Consider the following 27,939-nt stretch of genomic DNA (forward strand, 5'->3'; position numbering starts at 1 on the left):
ATTATATTCTTTGAGCACGGAAAGTTGCACGCACACTAAGCACACACACAGGTTTTGCCATTCACAGCAGAAAAGACAGTCAAACACAGATACAAAGCGACGGTGTGGACACTAGCCAAGTGAATGCAAATGTTTTTGGGGTCACAATAGGCAACAATAGCCACGTATACATGGACCCAAATATTCCAATAGCCACGTATACATGGACCCAAATATTCCAATAGCCACGTATACATGGACCCAAATATTCCAATAGCCACGTATACATGGACCCAAATATTCCAATAGCCACGTATACATGGACCCAAATATTCCAATAGCCACGTATACATGGACCCAAATATTCCAATAGCCACGTATACATGGACCCAAATATTCCAATAGCCACGTATACATGGACCCAAATATTCCAATAGCCACGTATACATGGACCCAAATATTCCAATAGCCACGTATACATGGACCCAAATATTCCAATAGCCACGTATACACGGACCCAAACATTCCAATAGCCACGTATACACGGACCCAAATATTCCAATAGCCACGTATACACGGACCCAAATATTCCAATATCCACGTATACACGGACCCAAATATTCCAATAGCCACGTATACACGGACCCAAATATTCCAATATCCACGTATACACGGACCCAAATATTCCAATATCCACGTATACACGGACCCAAATATTCCAATAGCCACGTATACACGGACCCAAATATTCCAATAGCCACGTATACACGGACCCAAATATTCCAATAGCCACGTATACACGGACCCAAATATTCCAATAGCCACGTATACATGGACCCAAATATTCCAATTGCATTCGGTTTATTTGCTCAAACGGAAAGAATGTAACCTTACACCTCATTCCCAACGAAAAGTGCCAATCCCAATGAATATATAATGGGATTCACGGAGGTGGAATATTCCTTTCCTAAATCCGATTGAGGTATCTTGTACCCGCTCAATCGGAAAGTTCTTCTTCGTGGTGTTTTTCTTCTTCTGTTGTTTATTGGCGGTTGGCAAGCAGCTTTCGTGTGCATTAGCGCCACCTGTGGAACAGAATCTAAACCCTTCTATACTTTATTCATAAAAAAGAAAATATATATCGATATAAAACATGTCCAGAGTTTAACGATAAAATATTAGCAAGATTGATTCCTGTTTAAATTTATCCCGGGTGCGTTCTTTCAGCGCATGCTCAGATATGACGTAACACGCAGCTCCAGACGTTCTTCCGTTTTAAAAATGGAGGCGTGCAATCGGAAATGGACTGCTAAGGAAAGTTTGTTTTTGATCCAAACTAAATTTCAAGACCGGATGAACAAAAAACTCAACAACAACAAGTTATTCCAATAAGTGAAAGAAAAACTTGTGGAAGTCGGTATCACGTGATGTTGATGTTTACGTTTTACTGGGCATGCCCCATTGACTATTCTGTTGGATTATAGCGGCGCATGTAGACAAGAGATTGGAATATTCCTTTCCATGGATACCATTGTTTTCGGAAAGGTCATTTGGAAAGATTCCATTCAGAAAGAGGACAACTTTTCATGTAAACGTGGCTAAAATGACCGTATTTCCCGGACTGTAAGTCACTTTGGGGTACAAGTTGCATGAAGAAGAAAAAATCGATATAGGACTACAAGTCGCATATTTTAATCTCAATGTACAATGTTCAAGATTAATACAGTAAACCTCGGATATATCGGACTCGGATATATCGGAAATTCGCTCAATTCGCTACGGACAGATAAAAAAGAACCAATTTCTCTGTAATGCATTTCCAATAAAAATTCATTGCATATATCGGATTTTTTATAACGGATTTCGCCTATTTCGGACAAAATCTCCAGTCCCGTTCCAATGCATTTCCATTAAATTTCCCTCGCATATATCGGATGGCCGCATCGTGGCGCTCCGATTCGCCGAATCGTGACAGGCCGCTATACGACATCATTTGCAGCGTTTGCAGTGTTGCCTGCGCGTCCAGGTACATTGGAAACATAGTCAAGGAAGTGCCTTTTTATAACGGATAAAATCCGATTTACGCATATACCGGATATAAATCCGATATATGCGTAAAACAGACATTTTCCGGTATACGCATATAACGGATTTCGCTTATATCGGACAAAACCAGTGGGAACAATTGAACCCGATATATCCAAGGTTTACTGTACTTCCATCAAATAGAAATCACGAGAATTCACATGCAACATTCTGTCACATATGACGCACTCTGTGATAAGAAACTACATCCTGATAAAACTTGACATAAAAAGAAAAAAAAAAGTCTGGCGAATGTCTTCCCCCGTCACGTACAGTGTACAGTACAGACTGTACGCTAGCAAAACAAGTCAAGAGAGAGGTGGATTATTGGCTGCAATGCCAGACAGCAGACAGCTGAAGGTAAATTATTTACATGATTTCTTCTTGATGTCAACAAAGGTGTTGAAAAGGCTAATGTCAAGCATCCGGCATCCGTACCCTGCAGTACTACGCTAAAGGGGAAATGAAGCATACAGATAGGACCCTATGAGTTCTGGGTGAAAAATATTGCAGACGGAATCATGGAATTTGCCAATAAAAACAGAATCCACGGTATTTCTCCGGCGGAATCTCATTCGGGGGCGGCACGGCGGTCGAGTGGTTAGCGCGCAGACCTCACAGCTAGGAGACCAGGGTTCAATTCCACCCTCGACCATCTCTGTGTGGAGTTTGCATGTTCTCCCCCGTGCATGCGTGGGTTTTCTCCGGGTACTCCGGTTTCCTCCCACATTCCAAAAACCATGCTAGGTTAATTAGCGACTCCACATTGTCCATAGGTATGAATTTGAGTGTGAATGGTTGTTTGTCTATATGTGAGCTGGGATAGGCTCCAGCACCCCTGCGACCCTAGTGAGGAAGTGGCAGTAAAATTAATGAATGAATGAATGAATGAATCATTTGAGCGTTAAGTTGCTGTGTGATGAATTTAGTGCTGTGTTATATATGTGTTCTTTGAAAGATGACACAGTGTGTCAGACTGTTGACCTCTTGAGATTTTCGATGGGTTGACAATTTTTGACTCCAGATTGTCCATAGGTATGAATGTGAGTGTGAATGGTTGTTTGTCTATATGTGAGCCCTGTGATTGGCTGGCCACCAGGGTGTACCCCGCCTCTCGGGCAAAGACAGCTGGGATAGACTCCAGCAACCCCGGTAGAAAATTAATGAATCTCATTCGGAACACTAACCGGTCCCCGGGTGTTTTAGGATGGCCACTGACGTTGTACAAGTTCCGAGTGAAACCTCGACACACACAAGCCACTTCCGGCCTACAAAATAAGAGTTGTGTTCACCACATCCTGTCTCGTTGTGTAAACAAAATGAGTGCGTCATAAAACACATCTTACATTAATAACGCAATTGGAATTGCATTGGTAACCACGTCTTCCTTTACCACAAGCACGGGCATTACAGTTTGTTGAGGATTTTGTAGCAAAATGCGCAGAAAATGTTGGAAAGCTGTGCAAAATTGGTGTATACCAATGACGTATACCACTGTATGCTGGTAAAATAAGTATAAAAGGTAAAAAAAAAAAAAAGTAATCACACAGTCATCTATTTTCCATGAAGTGTCAAAGCATGTATACGTAAAAGGACCGAATGCATTAAAAGACTTGCTCACACCGTGTCCTCCAGGGTCTAGTCTATAATTAGAGACCTTGAGGACATTGTGGAATGATACTGTTACGACCACTGGTAGAAAATAGTGTGGAAAACCGGGCTTTCGTTATGAAAATAAATCCCCTGTTTCAGAATTCAGAGTTGGCTGACTTGCTTTGGAATTGGGCCCGATTTCAGGAGCCATTAGTTTTTCAGTGTACAGAGACGAGCAAATTGGAAGCTTCCCGATAGGTAGTAATAAAGATCGGAGGATCGGAAAAAACATATTTTGGGGAGTTAAAGTAGTTAACGTGTCGATTTCTCCACCTCTTTCTTCATCCCGACACCAGCTGTTATGAAATCTGTTGCTGCATTCGATATTCCCACGAGGACTGGAACGTTTCAATTTGGGCTGACAAACGTTGACACAAACAACACTCTTGTCGTCGCTCCAGCCCGGTTCCATTTGTTAGCCAAATTCATTCATTCATTCATTTTCTACCGCTTTTCCTCACGAGGGTCGTGGTGGGTGCTGGAGCCTATCCCAGCTGTCTTCGGGCGAGAGGCGGGGTACACCCTGGACTGGTGGCCAGCCAATCACAGGGCACATATAGACATTCATTCATTCATTTTCTACCGCTTTTTCCTCACGAGGGTCGCAGGGGGTGCTGGAGCCTATCCCAGCTGTCTTCGGGCGAGAGGCGGGGTACACCCTGGACTGGTGGCCAGCCAATCACAGGGCACATATAGACATTCATTCATTCATTCATTTTCTACCGCTTTTTCCTCACGAGGGTCGCGGGGGTGCTGGAGCCTATCCCAGCTGTCTTCGGGCGAGAGGCTGGGTACACCCTGGACTGGTGGCCAGCCAATCACAGGGCACATATAGACATTCATTCATTCATTTTCGACTGCTTTTTCCTCACGAGGGTCGCGGGCGTGCTGGAGCCTATCCCAGCTGTCTTCGGGTGAGAGGCGGGGTACACCCTGGACTGGGGGCCAGCCAATCACAGGGCACATATAGACATTAATTCATTCATTCATTTTCTACCGCTTTTTCCTCACGAGGGTCGCGGGGGTGCTGGAGCCTATCCCATCTGTCTTCGGGCGAGAGGTGGGGTACACCCTGGACTGGTGGCCAGCCAATCACAGGGCACATATAGACATTAATTAATTCATTCATTCATTTTCTACCGCTTTTTCCTCACAAGGGTCGTGGGGGTGCTGGAGCCTATCCCAGCTGTCTTCGGGTGAGATGCGGGGTACACCCTGGACTGGTGGCCAGCCAATCACAGGGCACATATAGACATTCATTAATTCATTTTCTACCGCTTTTTCCTCAAGAGGGTCGCGGGGGTGCTGGAGCCTATCCCAGTTGTCTTCGGGCGAGAGGCGGGGTACACCATGGACTGGTGGCCAGCCAATCACAGGGCACATATAGACATTGTTAGCCAAATGTGATTCACAATTTTTTTTTTTTGCAGAATCATGCAGCCCAACAGTGTGCATTTTTACACCCGAAGCGTTCTGTCAAAGGCAATAACGCGTTCACGTAATTTCATTGAAAAGATCGGTTTACTGCTGAAACCCCACCCCGGGGGGGACACAGGAAGCAATGGTACTTTGTAATATCTACTTAAAAACATCCATTCCTTTTCAAATGCATTCATGGCATCCCTTCTCTCCAAACACTCTAATTCTGCCAAAAGCATTTCCGCTAGCCAGAGTGAGGCGGCGAGTGAAAACGTTCCAACACAGACTCTCCTTCCTGTCCTCTGCATGGAGAGCGAGACACTCGAACAGGACATCGAGATAAGAACGGCGTTAACAGATAAGATGGATAATCCGTTTTTTTTTTGTCTTTTGTATTTTATCTCGACACAACCAGGATTCCAAAACCAGATATTCTGAACTTCATCTCCTCTTCACTCAAGAGCTTCTTGAAGGCCAAATCGGTAAACACACCTGGGTGATGAACACTGCAGGACGCTCCAGGCGCCAGCTGTCAGTTGTTGTTATAGCTTAACAAGGGGGCCGCTGGGTTTTATGCATGCCTCCAGCTCCCACTCTCGGGGCTCAGACATGAGGAGGAGAGCCATGTAAAAAAAAAAAAACGAATACTTCACATACAACATTAAGTGACAAGATGCAATTGGGGAATGTTAAAAATAACCTTGCTGCGCTAGTTTAAGATATCCCCAACAAACAAAGTGGCAATCCGGTGACACCGCCGAGACGTTTATTCTGCACGTTGGTGCTTCTCGGGGAAGGCGTAAGATGATTTGTTTTTCGGAGAAATGAGGATCAAGCAAGAAGTCTGGAAAGCTGAGATAAATGTAAAAAAAAAAAAGCCCGTTAAAAGATGCAGAGCTTTTGATGCTCAGGGATTTTCCAGACATTCCGTCCACTGAGGTCACTTGAGAAATTTCATTTTTCCAAATTCCATATTTTTTTTAACCATTTACACAAATTTTTACCAACATATAGAGTGTGTACTTTTGTGACAGTAAATAAAAGGATCGTAAAATCCTTACAGTACATTTGTTGACGCAATAAATCATTGGCCGAGTTTGCCCAGAATGTTAGAAACGGACGTGCTAGCTGGGTCTTTTTAATGCAATGTTAGCCTAGCCTCACATTGCTACATCAACAAACCATCATGCCCGTGCTTGTGGTTAAGGAAGAAGTACAAGGACCAAGAAAAATCGTCAAAAAAAACTGTATATTCCGTTTTTATTTGCCAAATTATTCTTATGGTTCTTCAAAGAGCAGTTCAACAAGAATATTATTTATTTCAGGTCATGCAACTTTTAATTAATTAGCAAACGGTGTGCTGCCGAATGCTTCGGAATGTCTATTAACTTGACAAGACCAAGTCCTATTAACTTTGTCTTAGTGATCAAGATTGACTACGGCTGCAAGTGTCTCCTGGGCGGGAGAAAAGGACTTGATTGACAGCGCTCATTGGCTTCGACCAATACTGAACGGACCAAAGGAAAAAAAAAGTCAGAGGAATCTGAGACAAAAGAATTTGGAAAGTTCGTGGAGCCATTTCTAAACTTCAGATTTCAAGATCTTCAGCTCTAACTATTGAACATCCTAAATACACCACGGAAGAAAAGCCAAACCATTGTCCACTGATGGAATTAAATGGTTTAGATCAGGGGTCTCAAACTCAATTTACTTGGGGGCCACTGGAGCTAGGGTCTGGGTGAGACTGGGCCGCATCAGGTTTTCAAAAAAAAACAACAAAAAAAACGCATTTATTACAAACAAAACAAAGTTCCAATTTTCTACAATAAAAGCTCTGATAAAACATTCCACTGTTCTCAAATATCTTACTTTTTATTTTTCTACACAAAATAAGATGAAAAATAAATAAACAAATCAAGAATAAAGAAAATCAATCAATCAGTAATAAATAAATAAATATAATAATAATAATAAAACGGCAAATAATAAAAACTTAAGAAACCACATATAGTTGGTGGGTAGACAAATTATTTTTTTTCAGATTAAAATGAACAAAGCATTATTAGAGCCCTGTAGACATGACAAAACACGACTATAGTCACATTTATACTCTTTTTATTTACAACATATTGCGCAACTGCAGGGTCTTGAGACACATGCTAACTCGCAAACTAGAGAGCTAGCCACCTAAACGGTAGCCTTCAAGTTATTTTCCTTTAAACTTAAATAGCCAAAAACTTACCACTTCCACACGGATAGGGAGGATAACTATTAACAGTTATTTAACCTTTAACATGAACATTAATCAAACGTAATAATTTTTTCTGGGTACATGATACCATACAGCATCCATATCAAACTTGCGCGGGCCGCACTAACATTAAACTTTCATATCAAGGCGGGGGCCTCAAACTAGTGTCCTGCGGGCCACATTTGGCCCGCGGGCCGCGTTTTTGAGACCCTTGGTTTAGATGATCAGTAACAACCCCAGGGACCACCAGGACTCAAGCCTGCCAAGAACTACAGGACGACGATGGTCACTGTCCACAGTGAAGCCGGTTTTTATATGGCCATTGACTTCGGGAGGGTGGCCGGCGAATACTGAAATTTGCAGCGGCCCACGTGGACCAACGAGATGCCCTCTCAACAGAGACTTTTATTTTTTAGTAGTGCATATCATATGCTTTTACGCCACGTTAGACAAATGAAGGCGGACTGAATGACCTGACATTTGCCTTCTTCCACCGCATTCATAGGTGACAATGTGTCATGTTTTTTAATGAGCTACGTGAGCTAAAAATGGCTCCTTCAACAGCTGCTTCACCCACTCCTTTCTCCTCCTCCCACATGCCCCCCCCCCCCCCCCACCCACTTCCTTATGCCGCCTCTTTCGGAGTCTTAATATTTTTAAAGATTAGACAAACAATTAAGCCTAATATTCTTAGGAAGCAATAACGAGGGTTTTCCTGCTGAAGGAGACAATGCAATTATCTTTCCATAACTCGGCTCTTGGAAGGAATGGCAGGACTTAAGCCGACAATGTGATGCACGCAATATTAAATGTAAGGCTTGGCGGCAAAATCATTTGTCCGATGGGAGTTGAAAGTGGCAACAAAAGATATGCTGTCAGTACACATTGTCAAATCTGTAATGTTTAATAATCAGATATTTTTGTTTCCAGCCTAAACCCACTTTTTAAAGAAAAGTTTATGACTATGATTATGGTTGTATCAACACCTGCTTCACCATACGACCAATGATGTCATTGCATCAATAAATGTAAGGATTTTTGCATTTCATTGACTTTTTATTTACTTTTACACAATTCATTTTGTACCGCTTATACGCTGGAGCCTATCCCAGCTGTCTTCGGGCGAGAGGCGGGGTGCACCCTGGACTGGTGGCCAGCCAATCATAGGGCACATATAGACAAACAACCATTCACACTCACATTCATACCTATGGACAATTTGGAGTCGCCAATTAACCAGTGGCTAATAGTCTAAAAATAAAGAATTCATTTCAAAAAATGCTGCAAATGTTTGACAGACAGTATGAATGGCCTGCAAGAAAATACATGTCACAAACGGCAATTCCACAACTTCACAGAGTGAACGATGATTGTGCAATATTTCCTTTACTATATCATGATATGTTATCATAATTTTTGGACTATTAATATTAATATATTTTGTGGCCGATATTCAACCACAAAACAGTAATTCATTCATTCATTCATTTTCTAACGCTTTTTCTCACGAGGGTCGCGGGGGTGCTGGAGCCTATCCCAGCTGTCTTCGGGCGAGAGGCGGGGTACACCCTGGACTGGTGGCCAGCCAATCACAGGGCACATATAGACAAACAACCATTCACACTCACATTCATACCTATGGACAATTTGGAGTCGCTAATTAACCTAGCATGTTTTTGGAATTTGGGAGGAAACCGGAGTACCCGGAGAACATGCAAACTCCACACAGAGATGGCCGAGGGTGGGATTGAACGCGGGTCTCCTAGCTGTGAGGTCTGCATGCTAACCACTCGACTCGACTCCAAATTGTCCATAGGTATGAATGTGAGTGTGAATGGTTGTTTGTCTATATGTGCCCTGTGATTGGCTGGCGACCAGGCGCCCGAAGACAGCTGGGATAGGCTCCAGCAATTTTCATTTAATGTACTGTGTTTGGCTTTGTTTAATGCATATAAAACTACCACTATGTGCTATAAAATGTTTACATTTTTGGTTGTCTGGAACGGATTCATTGGACTTACATTAGTTCTTATGGATGCAAAAAATGGATTCAGTTTTGCAGCGAGGCTCCACTGTAAAATGTTGCCAATATCTACGTACCAGCAGCCAACAAAGAAGTCTTGCTCCCTACCTGCCAGAAAGGAATGGGCTCTGAATACAGAGTGGCTCCTCAGCCATTAACCGGACTGAGAAACAGGCACTACTATTAATCATTTCAACTCATTTTGTCGTAGCCAGCAATTTGTTCGTTGAGTAATTCTGAAATGAAACGAGGGGACAGCGAGGGAAGAAGTCAAGATAGCGCGGGGGGTGGGGGGGGGGAGATAAAGCCGGGATCAGCGTTTCACAATTCAATATCGTTTAACAGGATTTTGGCACCGGGCGCTGAAATATTAAGGTCCAGGATCTGTGAATATTCATGGCCAGTCATTCCCATCCTCAAGATGGTGGAGGTCGAAGCGGTGCTCCCGAGTGTAATCTAATTCCACATGTTCCTGCTTCATTTCCAAGGACGGGGTGAGAGCGAAGCAGCCAACCTGTTTTCCGAGAGGGAAGTAGTGGCGGCGGCGGCTGGGTCACGACCACGGAATATATGACCTCAAGTCATTACGATCTGTGTGGGGCCAATGACAATGGCTCAAGCTGTCCCGTTCGGGCATCGAGCAATCTCCCCTGTTGCACCCGTGAACCTTGATGGGCTCGTTGACATTACACATTCGCTGTCGTTTTGACAAAGTGGCTGCAGTTATTTTGCTATTAAAAGATCCTGAACATATAGATATGCTATGTTAAAGGGAAACTGTAATGTAATGCAATGGGATTCACCCACTCTATAAAGCCTATAAAGACTTCAATTAAAACGCCTCTAAAAAAACCCTCCCAACGTGTTTTATCGTTTTAAATAGGTTCCACCCTCGGCCATAAATAAGGTGAAAAATAAATAAACAAATCAAGAATAAAGAAAATCAATCAATCAATCAATCAGTAATAAATACATACAGTAAACCTCAGATATATCGGATATTGTTCCCACTGGTTTTGTCCGATATAAGCGAAATCCGTTATATGCGTATACCGGAAAATGTCCGTTTTACGCATATATCGGATTTATATCCGGTATATGCGTAAATCGGATTTTATCCGTTATAAAAAGGCACTTCCTTGACTATGTTTCCAATGTACCTGGACGCGCAGGCAACGCTGCAAACGCTGCAAATGACGTCGTATAGCGGCCTGTCACGATTCGGCGAATCAGAGCGCCACGATGCGGCCATCCGATATATGCGAGGGAAATTGAATGGAAATGCATTGGAACGGGACTGGTGATTTTGTCCGAAATAGGCGAAATCCGTTATAAAAAATCTGATATATGCAATGAATTTGTATTGGAAATGCATTACAGAAAAATCGGTTCTTTTTTATCTGTCCGTTGTGAGCGAATTTCCGATATATCCGAGTCCGATATATCCGAGGTTTACTGTATAATAATAATAATAAAACATCAAATAAAAAAAACTTAAGAAACCACATATAGTTGGTGGGTAGACAAATTATTTTTTTCAGATTAAAATGAACAAAGCATTATTAGAGCCCTGTAGACATGACAAAAACACGACATTTATACTTTTTTTTTATTTACAACATATTGCGCAACTGCAGGGTCTTGAGACACATGCTAACTCGCAAACTAGAGAGCTAGCGACCTTAAACGGTAGCCTTGAAGTTATTTCCTTTAAACTTAAATAGCCAAAAAACTTACCACTTCTACACGGATAGGGAGGATAACTATTAACAGTTATTTAACCTTTAACATGAACATGAATCAAACGTAATAATAATTTTTTTCTGGGTACATGATACCATACAGCATCCATATCAAACTTGCGAGGGCCCGCACTAACATTAAAGTTTCATATCAAGGCGGGGGCCTCAAGCTAGTGTCCTGTGGGCCACATTTGGCCCGTGAGCCGCATGTTTGAGACCCCTGATTTATGTCATCTCCTTGGTTAATATGCGAGTCACGTTATGTAAATTAAACAATGTTGCCGTTTTTTGCTTTTTTCGCTGCCTTATATTAGTTGTTTTTCTGTATTTTAGAATGTGTGTTCATGTCTCGCATAAGGAGAAAAGCGTTTAGTGTTGGAAATAACAGGATTGTTTTTTTCCCTACTGTAAAGAGAGCATATGCATTGGAAAGGGGGAGGGTAGCGTTTTAAAACAAACAGCATTGGAAAGCACACACACACACACACAAAGTACATTCACAGGACCTGTGTGTCTGTTTTCAAAAGGTAACCAAGCAACCGGCTCTTGGCCAGGTCCTTCAGTCATACCCTTATCAGGTAACGGCACTCTGCGTCTGCGCGATTTCATCAGGTTTCTGTTTTCCCGAGGTCACTGACATTGTTCGGCGGGCAGACAGAGCGGACACCTGCTATAATCGTGTCAGGGGAATAGAAGGACGGCTTTATATATATATACGAGGAGTTCAGAGGCGGGTGGGAAAAACCGAATGTTTGCGTAAGGTGTTAGATGATGACAGAACCTTCGGTGGCTGAGATTGACCGATTCTCGCCCACAGTTTGATCGCTCGGGGTTGCCATTCGAGAAAATTCACAATGTCACGTTTCGAAATGTGAAACGATTCCGTGGATTCGACTTAACGAGCTGGACTCAAGCAAACCCCAAGAGGTTTGTTGACATCGGCGGCGAGCCGAGTTGACCGGGCCAGGTTGGCTGCGCTTGCCTTGGTTCTCACCGCTCGCTCTTCCCACCCACCAGCGCTAACCGCTAACCGAGCGAACACATTAACTTAACTAATGAGTCTGACCCAGCCTTAATACACCACAAGTTTTGGTCCGTTTCGGTTGCGTACCTCGATTTCAAGGTTCCGGTTCAATTTGTTTTCCATAAACTGTTGATTTAAGCCAGAACATTACTGCAGGTTCTTACAACGGGTTCAATAATTCCTCATAAATATACTTTTACAGACATTAGCCACGCAAAGAGTCTTGAACCAGTCATGATGTGCGATATATATCACTATATTGACAATTACTAAGGTACCCATGTCATTGTATGGTCATATCACCTCGTACTTCGATACGAGGTACATCATTTAAAAAAAAAAACAAAAAAACCTAAAACTGTATTATAGAAAGCAGGAACTGAACAAATGTAACAGTTACTGATTGTAAAAGTACCACATGGAGGGGTAGGATTTAATAACCTTTGCTTCTTCCTACTCATTTTGGACATGTGGAACTGGGAACTGATTATGTGATGCATTCAATTGTAATCTGATGCATGTTCAAATGAAATAAAACCATTACCATTACCGAAATACCAACGTCACTTCTCTCATTTTTGTCTTAAATGGCTTATTTAGTCTACTGTATTGGTTAAGACAGGTATAAAGGTGACTATAGGGGTGCTAGTTCATGTCTTCAGGGCTCTAATAATGCTAATACTGAGCTTTGACGACGAAAACATTGCATTTACAAATAAGGACTCCAACTTTCCAGCGGAAATTCACTTATCACTGTTGGGTCTGGAAGCAACTAACCGTGATATACGAGGGCAAGATTGTTTCCCAGTACAACACTGTTCATATTGATAATATAGTGGTAATATAGTCATATTTGTTAACGGTCAGCAGCCTTTACATACAGTACTTTATGTTCTATACCCTGTACGTTCAATGCAGAGCTTCAACTAATGATTATTTTCTTTGTCGGTTGATCTGAAAAGTTTCATATCAGAAAAGGAGGCAAAAATGACCATCGCTTTTTATTCGAAAATCAAAGATGATGCATGGGAATATTTTCTTTGATCTGAAACATAAAGATAATGTGTCTGCCGTCGTGGATGACTAAGTAAGTGAACTGAAACCAGAGAACGCTTACATTTTTAGATCAATAAATGATTAATCGCAAAGGAAAATAAGTGTGGATGAATTGGATAATCGATTAAAAGATATCAGTAAGGAAAAACACAAATTCCATAGTATTTTCATAGTATAATAATGTGCCTCATAGACTCTTTACATACATTTTGTCAACCATCCACCCTTATAAACAATTAATATTTATTTTTTTGTGTTTCCTGTGTGTTTGCTGAACTTTTGTCTCGTCCCGAGTTGAACCGCACAAAGAAAATAGAGCAGAAACCCCCCGTGTTATTTCGCCATTAAAGAGCAATTCACAGATATTGTTTACTCCTAAAAAGGGCGACAATGCCAAAAGAATGCTACGACTTCGACAGACACTGTTCTTGTCTGCTGGAGTGGAACATTGCCCAAATGACGAGGCCAACGCTGCCATTAGGATGATAATGAGCCTCAACCAGCGTGAACACATTGTGAGCCGTTAAACAAAAGAAGGATAAAAAAAAAGAAACTTGCGACCTAAGTATTGTATTAGGGTACAGAAGGCGACTTCGGGGGTATCCAATCCTAAAATCTCAAAATATTCCGCAAGAGGTGACACTGAAAATTAAAATCTTAGTTTCAGGTTTGGTTTTTGTTTAAGGTGGGAGGAGTTACGTGATAGTTTCATTGTAAATTCCAACACACACTGGAGGCCACACCCATACACTCGGGAGTGTAATAATGTTTTTAAACCTATTAAAGCAAGTTGTAGTCGGCAACAATCTGGAAAACATCTTAATGTTTTTAAACAATTTATGCAATTATGCTGTTATGAAACTGCTTGAAAATTTACATATTCAATTATTCATGTAAATATTCACAAAATAAACAACAATGGTTAAGGGTTGTGAATTTCCGGTTTGTGTAGTAAAGGTCATTAGATAAGTACTCACAGGAAACACAAACAAAGTGTGTTTTTATTATACTTGTTTTAAAAGCACATCTAGCTACTAATAGTAAGATAATAACACACGATACCATTATGACACTACTATACCACAACTCGTTTTAAATACCATCAAATTCACACAGTATAAAAACAAACAATAAAGAATAACAACCCGAATACTTTCACTACCAGCCGTAAACTAATCAATTTGTCGTAAATACAACAATACCAAATCTGACCTGAAATCTGATTTCATTGAGTTTGGGGAGCTCGTTTCTCTTTATGCTAGCTTTCCAAAACTGACCTTGGACAGGAGTTAGCTTCAGTTTCTTCAAATGTGTTTTTCTTAACCCACACATAAACTTCTGTGTACATTTTACGGTTTACGAAGGTGTTACGAAGACAAATATAAAGTTACCAGCACTTAGATTTCCTTAATAAAAAGAAGTTTCCGTGTTGTCGCTACTGGTTAGCGTTATAGTAACATGGCGAGGATGACCACTCGGTGAGAAGGAAGCCGAAATCATAATAGGACTCAAAGTAGGATTAAATGCCGGAAAACTTACCTCCCAAAAGACTCAATAGCACACAGCCCAGCCAAGCGTTCGATACCTCCATCCCCGCTTCAGTTTATTCTAAGTCCTTTGAGGCGAAACTTGCCGGGGAAAACTTGTGGTGTGTTCGAACAGGGGGGGAAAAGCGGCAGCACGGCTCAAGCCAAGCATCCAGACTAGTCCACTCCTCCTCATGCGCCGCTCTGCAGGTGCACGGATAGCCGCAGGGTGTCACGTGACGTATGGTCAACTTTAAGTAGATACAGTAGCGCCATCTGGCGGAATAAAACCTCCACTGCTGATGTAGCTTTTCACTTACCAGTGGACTGTGTTAGGACAATTCCAAAGGCTCGTGACTGACAGGGGCCAGAATAAATTGATATAACAAATTTGTTGTGATTTCTTGTGATTTCCTTATTAAATATGATCAGTACACGATCAAAATCATCTATTGTATTTGGTAGTAATACCTAAATATCCACATTGACCAAAGGTAAACTTCTACATTAATTGAGTACACCCATTAGCTACATGAAATGGTTTCGTCCGCCACTTCCTTCACTGTACGTCGTAGTTGTAGCTTGAGTGAAACAATGATGCCTGGTAAATATAAATTCCGGGTGTGAAAAAAGCAACGTGAGAAAGATGAGAAGAAGGGTGTCAAAATGTGACCTGTTTTTATTTTTAATTTTTTTGCCTAGCCAGTGTGGTGTTAATGGGAATTAGCTTACTGTCCACAATTAAATAAGCTAGCATGTTGTGTTAGCTAACATATCACCAACCAACAGTTAATCCGCTCAGGTAAATGTTTATCATGGATTAAGGTGGTCTTTTTGTCATGGGGCCCAGAATTCGGGTTGGGTAATCGGGGGGGGATTTCCAGTGGCTTGATTCACTTTCACTTTTCTTTAGTCCATTGAAGTAACTTGCACAATAATGCAATGCAACAATGCAATGGAACTAATTGATTACACCGCCAGAGGGCGCTCAGCAAACAGCAAAATAATAAACACATTTGTCTCTTCAATGTAACATAATCTGACCTAGTGACCAGTGTATTTTAGTTCATTTAGCAATTTTAATGCTAAAAAAAATCCTAATTTGGGGCCAAAAATATGCTAAATTTGCAAGAATACATATGTATAAACTAATAATAGGTCATTTAGTTCATTCAGCCATTTTAATGCATACCAAAATCTTCATTTGGGGCCAAAAATATGCTAAATTTGATAGAATATATATTTAAAAACTAATAACAGGTCGTTTTGTTCATTTAGCCATTTTAATGCATAACAAAATCTTCATTTGGGGCCAAAAATATGCTAAATTTGCTAGAATATATATTTAAAAACTAATAATAGGTTGTTTAGTTCATTTAGCCATTTTAATGTGTGAAAAAAAATCTTCATTTGGGGCTAAAAATATGCAACATTTGCCAGAATATATATTTAAAAACTAATAATAGGTCATAATCAACCACAAAACAGTGATGATTTACTAATATATTTTAAAAAACTGTGAGCAAAACGGTGAAATCCAAAGCATAAAAGATCGAGGCACCAGTTTTGCTGTAAAAAAAAAAAAAGTTTTATTTTATTGAAATATCATCCTAAAAATAAAAAGCACAAGTCACACCAGCTTGTCAGGAACAACAAGATCACACAACACAAATCAAGAAAGAAGGAAAGTCAAGTATAATAATAATAAAAAAAATGTAACAGGTGCATCTGAACAAAAGGCATATACTGTTGATGTTCACAGCCGGTTCTTTTTCTACAATATACAGAAAATACACATCATCCATATTTAAAGCATCGGAAATATCAGCATGAAAAACAGTCATCTCACGTGAACGCACAAAATCCACATTAAAATAGAGCCGAACCCCCAAAAAAGGTCAAATGAATCCAATCTCTTACAAAGAGAATAAACGCTAACAAATTTGAAATGTCTTAACCCCGCCCCCATAAAAGCTAGTATTTCTGCAGCCGATAGGGCCTCCTCTGAGAAACATTTGATTTTGCGAAGGCGTCAACGACGGCCTTTGCTTGCATAGTTCTTGTTTAAAAAAAAACGGCTTCTATTGCAAATTCACTCACGTAGCCGTACAAAACAAATAAGCTAAAAAACAAACAAAGTTGAGTATTGCAGGCAGCTTCTTGTTCAGGGAATCCATCTCCATACTTAACACGTTATAGTTATGGTTTCTATTTCTTGGAACGGCGTGCAGCCCCGCCACTTGTGCTTGTTGGTTATTGTGAGTCCACACATGTCCAAACTCGTTCACTTCCTGTCCTCTTGGGTGTGTTGTGCTGTAATATGTATTTGTTATGGGTAAATAACGGAGAGTGGCGACAGCGGTTCGATCGCCACAAAAAAAAGCTCAGTACAACACGCATTCAAGCAACAGTATGATGATTAGAAACCATTTATAAAAAATGCCTGCGTTAGAAGCAAGCAGATGTTCGAACCCCACATCAACTGTTGTATTCTTACCTCAATCAGCGTTATAATGTCGACTTATTGCAGCAAATGTTTATATAAAAGGGTCCCGAAGACATACAGCGTCACTCCACAGGGCCGCCCCCGCCGCCTCCACTGTTGGTCTTGACCCCCGCCCTGCTGATGTGCAGCCACGGCAGCTTGGAGCAGTTTTTGAAAAGCTGCTCAATTGCGACGTGACGCACGTGCAGCTCAGACGCTAGTGAGTCTTTCTCCTGCACGGCCGCCGTCAACTCCTCGAAGACCTCTGCGGAGGTTGGGGGAGGGGGGGACAAATTGGAAGCTTTACCGAAGACGATTCTTCGGGAAGGTCAGAATAAAAAGGAAGACGCGACTTACTTTGAATCTGCTTGAGAAGCTGGCCGTTTAGCTGACGGAGCTCATCCGCAGACATTTTGGTCACTAAAAGAAATAAAAAGAAAACATATGAGATCATGTAGAAAGAGAAAACATTCGCGGGGGTTGCTGGAGCCTATCCCAGCTGTCTTCGGGCGAGAGGCGGGGTACACCCTGGACTGGTGGCCAGCCAATCACAGGGCACATATAGACAAACAACCATTCACACTCACATTCATACCTATGGACAATTTGGAGTCGCCAATTAACCAGTGGCTAACAGTCTAAAAATAAAGAATTCATTTCAAGAAATGCTGCAAATGTTTTTCAGACAGTATGAATGGCCTGCAAGAAAATACGTGTCACAAACGGCAATTCGGCAAAAAAGTGCAATATTTCCTTTACTATATCATGATATGGTATCATAATTTTTGGACTATTAATACTAATATATTTTGTGGCCGTATTCAACCACAAAACAGTAATTTATTCATTTTCAATCGCTTATTCTCACGAGGGACACGGAGGGGGATTTGCTGGAGCCTATCCCAGCTGTCTTCGGGCGAGAGGCGGGGTACACCCTCAGGGCACATATAGGCAAACAACCATTCACACTCACATTCATACCTATGGACAATTTGGAGTCGCCAATTAACCAGTGGCTAATAGTCTAAAAATAAAGAATTCATTTGGAGAAATGCTGCAAATGTTTGACAGACAGTATGAATGGCCTGCAAGAAAATACGTGTCACAAACGGCAATTCCACAACTTCACAGAATCAATGATGATAGTGCAATATTTCCTTTACTATATCATGATATATATATGATTATGATATCATAATTTTTGGATTATTAATATTAATATATTTTGTGGCCGTATTCAACCACAAAACAGTAATTCATTCATTCATTTTCTACCGCTTATCCTCATGAGGGTCACGGGGGTGCTGGAGCCTATCCCAGCTGTCTTCAGGCGAGAGGCGGGGTACACCCTGGTGGCCAGCCAATCACAGGGCACATATAGACAAACAACCATTCACACTCACATTCATGCCTATGGACAATTTGGAGTCGCTCATTAGCCTAGCATGTTTTTGGAATGTGGGAGGAAACCGGAGTACCCGGAGAAAACCCACGCATGCACGGGGAGAACATGCAAACTCCACACAGAGATGGCCGAGGGTGGAATCGAACTCGGGTCTCCTAGCTGTGAGGTCTGCGCGCTAACCACCCGTCCACCGTGCCGCCCAGAAAACATTTAATTCAAACATATTTCTAGGTACAGTAATAATGCTGACATCCACTACTAATCGTTTCGATTGAGAGTGGACGAACGCCACATGAATAAAACGTGCTCACGTTCGTCTCTGCCGTGTCCCTGACGTCTGCACTTGGTCTGCCCTCCCGCTGTCGGTTGGTTGCGTATCTGTAGCGTTTTCCTTCCGCCGCCGGACCAAACATCCCTCGGGGAGTCCTGTAGAAGCCTGAGCTCCTGGCCCGTATGGCACTCAAACATCCCGATGGCGTAACCGGGTAGGCGCGTGGGCGCGTAGCGGGGCACCTGGGCTTCCGACTGGGGCAACAACCTGCGGTCGCTTTGCGGACCGTAACAAAGGAGCCTGGTCCCGCGTCTGCCGATGCCGTTTGAGGGGACGTTGTCTTTGTTCTGGGCGTACTGGATGATGCGGTGGAGTTTCTGGCTGAGGGCCAGCTTCATGCCCTCGTAGGCGCTGCGGGAGGCCTTGGACTGCGACAACTTCTGGTTGGCGATGAGGTGGCACTTCTCAAAGCAGTCTCGGTGGCCGCGTAGAGACTTTGAATGCAACAGGGTAGTCGCGGAAACACCTGTAAAGACACAACAGTGAGGTACTTGGAAGGGCTGTCATCTATCTGTGGCTGTTGGCAATTACACAAATAGTTGGATAATTTGCCATGACACAAAAAATGATATAAATATATATATATATATATATATATATATATATATATTTTTTTTTTTTTTTTTTTTGTAAAACCTTAGTTAACCACTCACTCCAGCCATTTTTCCTAAAGTCACCCGTCTCGGTAACAACTATTTTTGATGATTTTCACTGATTTTCTTTCAGTGAGGCACTTCAAAGGTCTGTAATCTATCTATGGCAATTGGCAATTACACAAGTAGTTGGATAATTAGCCATGACACAAACATTGGGGCCCAATTCACACAAAAACGGATATATATATTTATATATATATATATATATATTTTTTTTTTTTAATTTGTAAAACCTTAGTTAACCACTGACTCCAGCCATTTTTCCAAAAGACACCCCTCTCAGTGCCAACCATTTTTTGATGATTTTCACAGATTTTTTTCTGTTTTTACCTTTTTCTGTTCTTGAGTAATCAGCAGTAGAAGCATAATTTCGGTTTTCGCCCAAAAAAAGGGAGAGAAGCAGCTTTTTGTGGAAAGCCAAATACAGTATATATGGCCAGACTATCCAAACAAATATGCCACAGCATACACAGAAATGGTACTAATACATGGAAATAACCATATATTTACAAATATAACACCATTAACTTACAATATTCACATTAAAAATTTCCCTACACGCTACACGACTCCATGCTTGGTGCGTTTATTACATTGGGAAAAATGCGGTACCAAACATGAGCTCTTCTATTGTGGAGTGCAAAACATCTTTGGGATGCGGGAAGAAAAAAAAAAATGTCTAACTCCCGCTTTGGTAGCGAATGACTTAACAACAAAACATAAAGTTATTGACTAACGGGTGTTTGCTTCATTTTGCAGAGCCTCTCGTGTCACATGGTCACGTCGCCGTACATTCATGTGACACGTCAAGTGTGTTAAGATGCAGTTACAACACCAGTTACAACGCCATCTACTGTACAGAGTTGTAACAACAACAAGCTACGATGTGTTCATGAGGGCCAAATTAGCATGAATGGAAGCTAAAACTGTCAGGTTGACCCGTTGCCATCTCCGTGAAAGCTGCTTACGTCGGAGATTAGCGTGGCCTTCAGATTGCAGCCGGAATGGAGGAACATCGTCTCAAGGCAAACAAAGTAGAAGAAAAACCAGAGACCAGACGAAGGCCCGACGCAACCAATCAAAACACAGGAAGAATGAACATGAAATGCCGGATGCCTGCTATTGCTTCTCGTTTGTTTATTGTGTTGACTTCATTGTCAGTTGAAGTATTGTAGCACCAACAGGAGCATTTACACTTCGTACATAGGAATAGGCGGACTGGTCAAAACTACGGATGTGGACAACTGAACAAAAACTGTACCGCTTGGTGGAAAACTTGGCTACTTATGTAGCAGGAAGCTTTTGGGCTTCGAGAATCCGGTCAAGACCTAGCATGAAGTTTGATCGTAACTGCTGCAGAAAAAAATGAGAATCAGTTTAGTAGTCCTGGCATTAGCATATTTTAAAAGCAAAACAAAATCGTTTTTAGGGTCAAATCCTATGACAGCCTTCTTGTAGCCAGCTTCTGAACATGTCGGTTTATAGGAGAGGTGTCCAGAGTACGGCCTGGGGGCCATTTGCGAGCTGCTTTATTTTACTGGTTAAAATATCATTTAACATGAAAACTGAAAAAACAACAACAGCAGAAATTTTACAAGAATAAATTCAGTCTTGGCTGTACGGCGGTCGAGTGGTTAGCGCGCAGACCTCACAGCTAGGAGACCCGAGTTCAATGTGTGGAGTTTGCATGTTCTCCCCGTGCATGCGTGGGTTTTCTCCGGGTACTCCGGTTTCCTTCCACATTCCAAAAACATGCTAGGTTAATTGGCCACTCCAAATTGTCCATAGGTATGAATGCGAGTGTGAATGGTTGTTTGTCTATATGTGCCCTGTGATTGGCTGGCGACCAGTCCAGGGTGTACCCCGCCTCTCGCCCGAAGACAGCTGGGATAGGCTCCAGCACCCCCCGCGACCCTCGTGAGGAAAAAGCGGTAGAAAATGAATGAATGAATGAAATTCAGTCTTGGCTGTACGGCGGTCGAGTGGTTAGCGCGCAGACCTCACAGCTAGGAGACCCGAGTTCAATGTGTGGAGTTTGCATGTTCTCCCCGTGCATGCGTGGGTTTTCTCCGGGTACTCCGGTTTCCTCCCACATTCCAAAAACATGCTAGGTTAATTGGCGACTCCAAATTGTCCATAGGTATGAATGTGAGTGTGAATGGTTGTCTGTCTATAATTGCCCTATGATTGGCTGGGCACCAGTCCAGGGTGTACCCCGCCTCTCGCCCGAAGACAGCTGGGATAGGCTCCAGCACCCCCCATTAGAATAAGCGGTAGAAAATTAATGAATTACTGTTTTGTGGTTGAATACGGCAACAAAATATATTAATATTAATAGTCCAAAAATTATAATACCATATCATGATATAGTAAAGGCAATATTGCACTATCATCGTTCACTCATCATCATGAAGATGTGGAATTGCCGTTTGTGACACGTATTTTCTTGCAGGCCATTCATACTGTCTGTCAAACATTTGCAGCATTTCTTGAAATGAATTCTTTATTTTTAGGCGATTAGCCAGTGGTTAATTGGTGACTCCAAATTGTCCATAGGTATGAATGTGAGTGTGAATGGTTGTTTGTCTATATGTGCCCTGTGATTGGCTGGCCACCAGTCCAGGGTGTACCCCAACTCTCTCGCCCGAAGACAGCTGGGATAGGCTCCAGCAACCCTTGTGAGGATAAGCGGTAGAAAATGAATGAACCTTTCCGCTGTGAAGGAAATTGTTATTCATTAACCCCTGGAGTCCATGTCAATGACGCTGTCCGAATTGTTGTATAATAATTAAATTTTTACTTCCCTGAATAAAGTTTGTAGTAGTGGGCCTGATTGTTTTATATCTCAAAACAGGTTTTGGGTCATTACACAACACAGAGATCTATTCTTAGCTTTGCATATTTACAGTTTGACCTTTTTCATCCAAGGATTAGTCTGGTGGGAACACCAGATGAAGATGTCTATCTGTGCATGCTTGTGTGTGTGTGTGTGTGTGTGTGTGTGCGTGTTCTGCCTTCTGAATGGCTAATGAACCTGCAGATGCCTTACCAACAGCTGTTACAGTTCAAACAATCCCAGTCTATGACAACACACACACACACACACACATCACCAGCGCTTGTGTAGAAGAACTATTGGCCCATAACCAGGGCAGCCCATCACCAGCCAGAGACCTCACTCCGACTAAGCAGCTTAGAACTACTTGTCTTTTATGGCGGCCCGCACACACACACGCACACACACACACACGCGCGCATGCACTATTGACCGGAGGAGAATGTGCATTGTTCAGCTGCAACTGTGAGAGACATACGTCACCGCCACGGACAAAGGAGCGATATTTTTGTGCCCCCCATAAAAACGGGCTCAAGATGAATTTAACTGTCATACTCTATTATTGTCACTGCGCTTTTGACATTTCCATGCAAAATGAATGTGGCAAAATGTGCCTTTTTAGCAGCTTTTTTTAGACGCTTTTGCTATCTTCCACTAATAACCAAGGAGGAGTGGACGCCCCAGTCTAACCAGTCAATAAAACACAGTGTGCATTAAAACACGGATGATGAAGTCATCTTCTGACGACAGCTACAGCTCAACCTTGTTAAAATTATCACCTTGGTTTGTGTACATTTGGTTTGTGTACCATAGTCACTATATTGACAGTTACGATTAAAAAAACACAAAAAAACCTTAAACTGTATTATGGAAAGCAGGAAGTGAACAAATGTAACAGTTACTGATTGTAAAAGTACCAGATGGAGGGGTAGGATTTAATAAGCTTTGCTTCTTCCTACTCCTTTTGGACATGTGGAACTGGGAACTGATTATGTGATGCATTCAATTGTAATCTGATGCATGTTCAAATGAAATAAAACCATTACCATTTTCCAGTTAGCATACAATATGGCATGCTAATAATACATTATGCAAATCCAAATGTTCTCTTATTGTATTTTTATCACAAAATATCCTTGTTAGCATCCTATTAATTTGTTAATACGTGGGAAAAAAAAGGGACCGGGACTCAGCTCCGTCGCCCGTCTATGATATCATCAGTGGTTGACTGTAGTTCTTTGCTTACTAACAAAGTCTCAAAAACACAATGCCTATAGATGATGAATGAAGTCAACATTTAACGTCGGGTGGCACGGCGGTCTAGTGGTTAGCGCGCAGACCTCACAGCAAGGGTTCAATTCCACCCTCGGCCATCTCTGTGTGGAGTTTGCATGTTCTCCCTGTGCATGCGTGGGTTTTCTGCAGGTACTCCGGTTTCCTCCCACATTCCAAAAACATGCTAGGTTAATTAGCGACTCCAAATTGTCCATAGGTATGAATGTGAGTGTGAATGGTTGTTTGTCTATATGTGCCCTATGATTGGCTGGCCAAGGTGTACCCCGCCTCTCGCCCAAAGACAGCTAGGATAGGCTCCAGCAACCCTCGTGAGGAAAAACGGTAGAAAATGAATGAATGAAGTACAACAAACAAACGCGTCTCTTGTACCAAACAACCTTTTGCAGTGCTCTAGTTTTGCAGTCGGTATTTTGCAAGGACATACTTTTGGAGACATGCGGGACAAAGTTCATCGCCGCTAAGATGTGTAACAGAGCTGGTGGCACGTGGAAGAACAGCTGTGTGGCCTAAAAAAATCATATGTAAAAACTTGCTAGATGGCAATAATGTACTTACCCTCCCTCAATACGCCACATATGTTCAACCATGTGAGAATGCAACAGACTATTTTAGTGATGACCGTGTTTGACGTATTTTGCCAATGAAGGGGTTGTTCAGAGGAGCGCGTCACAACAATGAACGGGCTGTTCAGTGGAGCGCGTCACAAGGTCAGCTGTGGGGGCAGCCATGAGAATCAGCCGGAGCTGCATCAGTCTGGCATCGCAAGCCCGGAATGGTAAACATTAGCAAAGCCTCGGCAGTAAAGCAAGTAACCTGGTACGGAACAGCGGCCAAATTCAATGTTGACACTCATCCATTGAAAATCCGCTACTACATGTAAACACCACATGACAGCGCGAGGAGCAACATCAATTTCCTGGGTACTTCCACTTCCCCTGTTAGACGGGACTTATAAATATTTTATATGTATTTAGATGAGAAAAAGAATGATGGTGCTATTAGCGAGCTAAGTAATGTTTATGAACAAGGACGCTCACACGGCAGAGATCAGTGCCAAAAAAGACAAAATCCCTTTTGATTGCACATTTTTTTTCCCCTTCTTCTTCAAACAGGCCACTCATTAATTACGGGCTGGAGAGTTCAAACACACTCTTGAGTTTGAGTGGCACATCAAACATGGGGGGGGGACAGCCACCCGCCTCGTATGGAGACACGGCACTTATTTCCCTTGCTGGGCCAACGTTACCGATGTGGACAAAGGGGAATCCAACCATACGAGATATCACCAAAGGTGAGGTGTGTACATCTACGTGCATTTTAAAAATTTCAGTGAAATTCCAACAGGAAAGCATATAAACAAAGTGGCCGCTCTAACGGACTTGAACTGGAACTCATTGGGCAACCACCGGAATTGAACAGATTTGGCAAAACGTTACGAAAGAATAGTTAATCAACCTCAAGTCAAGCTGACATCTTGTTTAGTGAAGTTGAAGTTCACAGAGATAGTCACTCTACAATATTTTTTGGGGGGTCCCTACACCCCCAAAACAAATGAAAATGTACCATGCGAAAACGGTTGATACAATATTTTTGGGGGGTCCCTACACCCCCCAAAACAAATGAAAATGTGCCATGCGAAAACGGTTAATACAATATTTTGGGGGGTCCCTACACCCCCAAAACAAATGAAAATGTACCATGTGAAAACGGTTAATACAATATTTTTGGGGGGTCCCTACACCCCCAAAACAAATGAAAATGTACCATGCGAAAACGGTTAATACAATATTTTTGGGGGGTCCCTACACCCCCCAAAACAAATGAAAATGTACCATGCAAAAACGGTTAGTACAATATTTTTGGGGGGTCCCTACACCCCCAAAACAAATGAAAATGTACCATGCCAAAACGGTTAATACAATATTTTTGGGGGGTCCCTACACCCCCCAAAACAAATGAAAATGTACCATGTGAAAACGGTTAATACAATATTTTTGGGGGGGTCCCTACACCCCCCAAACAAATGAAAATGTACCATTACCAAAACGGTTAAGTGTACAATTATTTTATATTCAGAGAATAGGTTTCGTTTATATATATCACTATATTGACAATTACTATGGTACCCATTATGTCATTGGATGGTCATATCACCTCGTACTTCAGTACGTGACAAAAAATAATAATAATTAAAATTAATTAAAAAAAAGTAAACTATATTAAGAACGCAGGAAGTGAACAAATGTAAGTTACTGATTGTAAAATTACCAGATGGAGGGGTAGGATTTAATAAGCTTTGCTTCTTCCTACTCCTTTTGGACATGTGGAACTGTGAACTGATTATGTGATGCATTCAATTGTAATCTGATGCATGTTCAAATGAAAATAAAACCATTACCATTACCATCAAACAGTGCTTCCTACCTTCAATGCTGAGTTCAAAGCAGACGTGGCAGAAAGATAAGGTTCCTGTATCGGTCTCCAGCTTGCAGACACTGCAGATATTGTCGTCAGTCAGATCAATGTTCACAAACTGCTCCTCTTCATCCATGGCGCTTCCAGTCACAACTGTCAAATGGAGAACGCGGTTCGATACCACAGAAGAATCAGAGAGAATCATCTTGATATGGATTTTTGAGGTGAACAATACAGTAAAGGAGTTTTAACAACATATGGTATACGTATACAGTCATCTCTCGCTACATTTGGCAGCTTTATGATCACATTTTTTCTATAATAACATTTATTTTTTATTATTTTTATTATTTATAAATAATAATTAAAAATATTTATTATAATATTATTTATTTTTATAATATTATATTTAATATTTTAGTTAGAAACATACTGTTGGAGATAGGGTCGGTGCCCTCATAGTAGTAGTGGACCTTCAAACTTTAGCTTCACTGAATCCAGTGAAATGACGCTAACACAAGAGTTGCAATTATAAATTTAAATATTTAATATTATAATATTAATTTTACTATAATAACATATTTGTTTAGTTTTTATTATTTATAAATAATAATAAAATATTTATTGTTATATTATAAAATATTTATTACAATATTAATAAATATTTAATATTTTAGTTAGAAACACATACTGTTGGAGATAGGGTCGGTGCCCTCATAGTAGTAGTGGACCTTAGTGGACTTTAGCTTCACTGAATCCAGTGAAATGACGCTAACACAAGAGTTGCAATAATACATTTAAATATTTAATATTATAATATTAATTTTACTATATTAAAATATTTTTTATTTTTATTATTTATAAATAATAAAATATTTATTATAATATAAAATATTTATTATAATATTAATACATATTTAATATTTTAGTTAGAAACACATACTGTTGGAGATAGGGTCGGTGCCCTCATAGTAGTAGTAGTAGACCTTCAAACTTTAGCTTCACTAAATCCAGTGAATTGACGCTAACACTCAATGATAGTGAGATAATAGCGTCATATTGACCGAGATGCCGCAAAGAGCTCCAATTGATTTAAGTACCGCCACACGGTTTTTTTTCGACATTCGGATTAGCATTAACGTCGGTTATCCCGATTAACGTCAAGTCATATTCAGTGTTACATAGTCTATTAATCAACGCGACTTGTGTTTTTGACTCGGTGAAACAATTTCTGTGTGACAATAAGTTAAGCTAACAGTAGCTAAACTAGCATCCCCTTTAAGTGTTTTCATCTGCCTGATTCGTGACCGTTATTCCGCCTTCACACAACACACATACGTTCTACTACGAACAAGTCCAGACGTGTGGATAACTCACCGTATTCTTTAAAAAAAAAAAGACTTCCCAATGTGTAGCTTCTATGGTAACCTCGGTTCTGGTTCACCGGAGTAGTCGACCTAACATCAGGTAACCACAAGCTCGCGTCACGGCAAATCCCACAACACTGAAAAAAAAGAAACCGCTGGTTCCTTGTTGGAATGTTCCACATGTTTGCTGGAGGGGTGTGTGAATCATTAATTGTTTCATCGCAAGGCTTTTTACGTACTCTCATTAAAAACTATTAATAATATGAACAAGACTAGACCTAAAGATTAATATATGACCTTATGAATATCATTGCACTTACCTTCACTCATTACAATTATGTAGAATACACCCCCAAATATATAACTTAGTATGCTCCATCGACGGAGAAG

The 27,939-nt window shown here is 41.3% G+C and overlaps 2 protein-coding genes across 2 annotated transcripts in view; both read right to left on the reverse strand.

The window, feature by feature from the left end:
• The window catches only part of cxadr (CXADR Ig-like cell adhesion molecule), a 49,277-nt gene extending 34,331 nt beyond the window's left edge, over nt 1-14,946 (reverse strand). The window contains exon 1 of the mRNA XM_058086261.1: nt 14,772-14,946. Coding sequence (XP_057942244.1) covers nt 14,772-14,823 — 52 coding nt within the window. The 5' untranslated portion in view covers nt 14,824-14,946. The remainder of the gene's footprint in view (nt 1-14,771) is intronic.
• A 1,315-nt stretch (nt 14,947-16,261) lies between these two features.
• Nucleotides 16,262-27,869, reverse strand: c11h21orf91 (chromosome 11 C21orf91 homolog). The gene is made up of 5 exons (XM_058087897.1): nt 27,560-27,869; nt 26,192-26,335; nt 18,960-19,445; nt 17,601-17,663; nt 16,262-17,508 (listed from the first exon to the last, which is right to left on the reverse strand). Exons 1-5 carry the CDS (start codon nt 27,792-27,794, stop codon nt 17,327-17,329), a joined length of 1,110 nt encoding a protein of 369 aa, XP_057943880.1. The 5' UTR covers nt 27,795-27,869; the 3' UTR covers nt 16,262-17,326.
• Between the last annotated feature and the right edge of the window lie 70 nt (nt 27,870-27,939).

This window comes from Doryrhamphus excisus, chromosome 11 (assembly GCF_030265055.1).
Source record: "Doryrhamphus excisus isolate RoL2022-K1 chromosome 11, RoL_Dexc_1.0, whole genome shotgun sequence".
NCBI lineage: Eukaryota > Metazoa > Chordata > Actinopteri > Syngnathiformes > Syngnathidae > Doryrhamphus > Doryrhamphus excisus.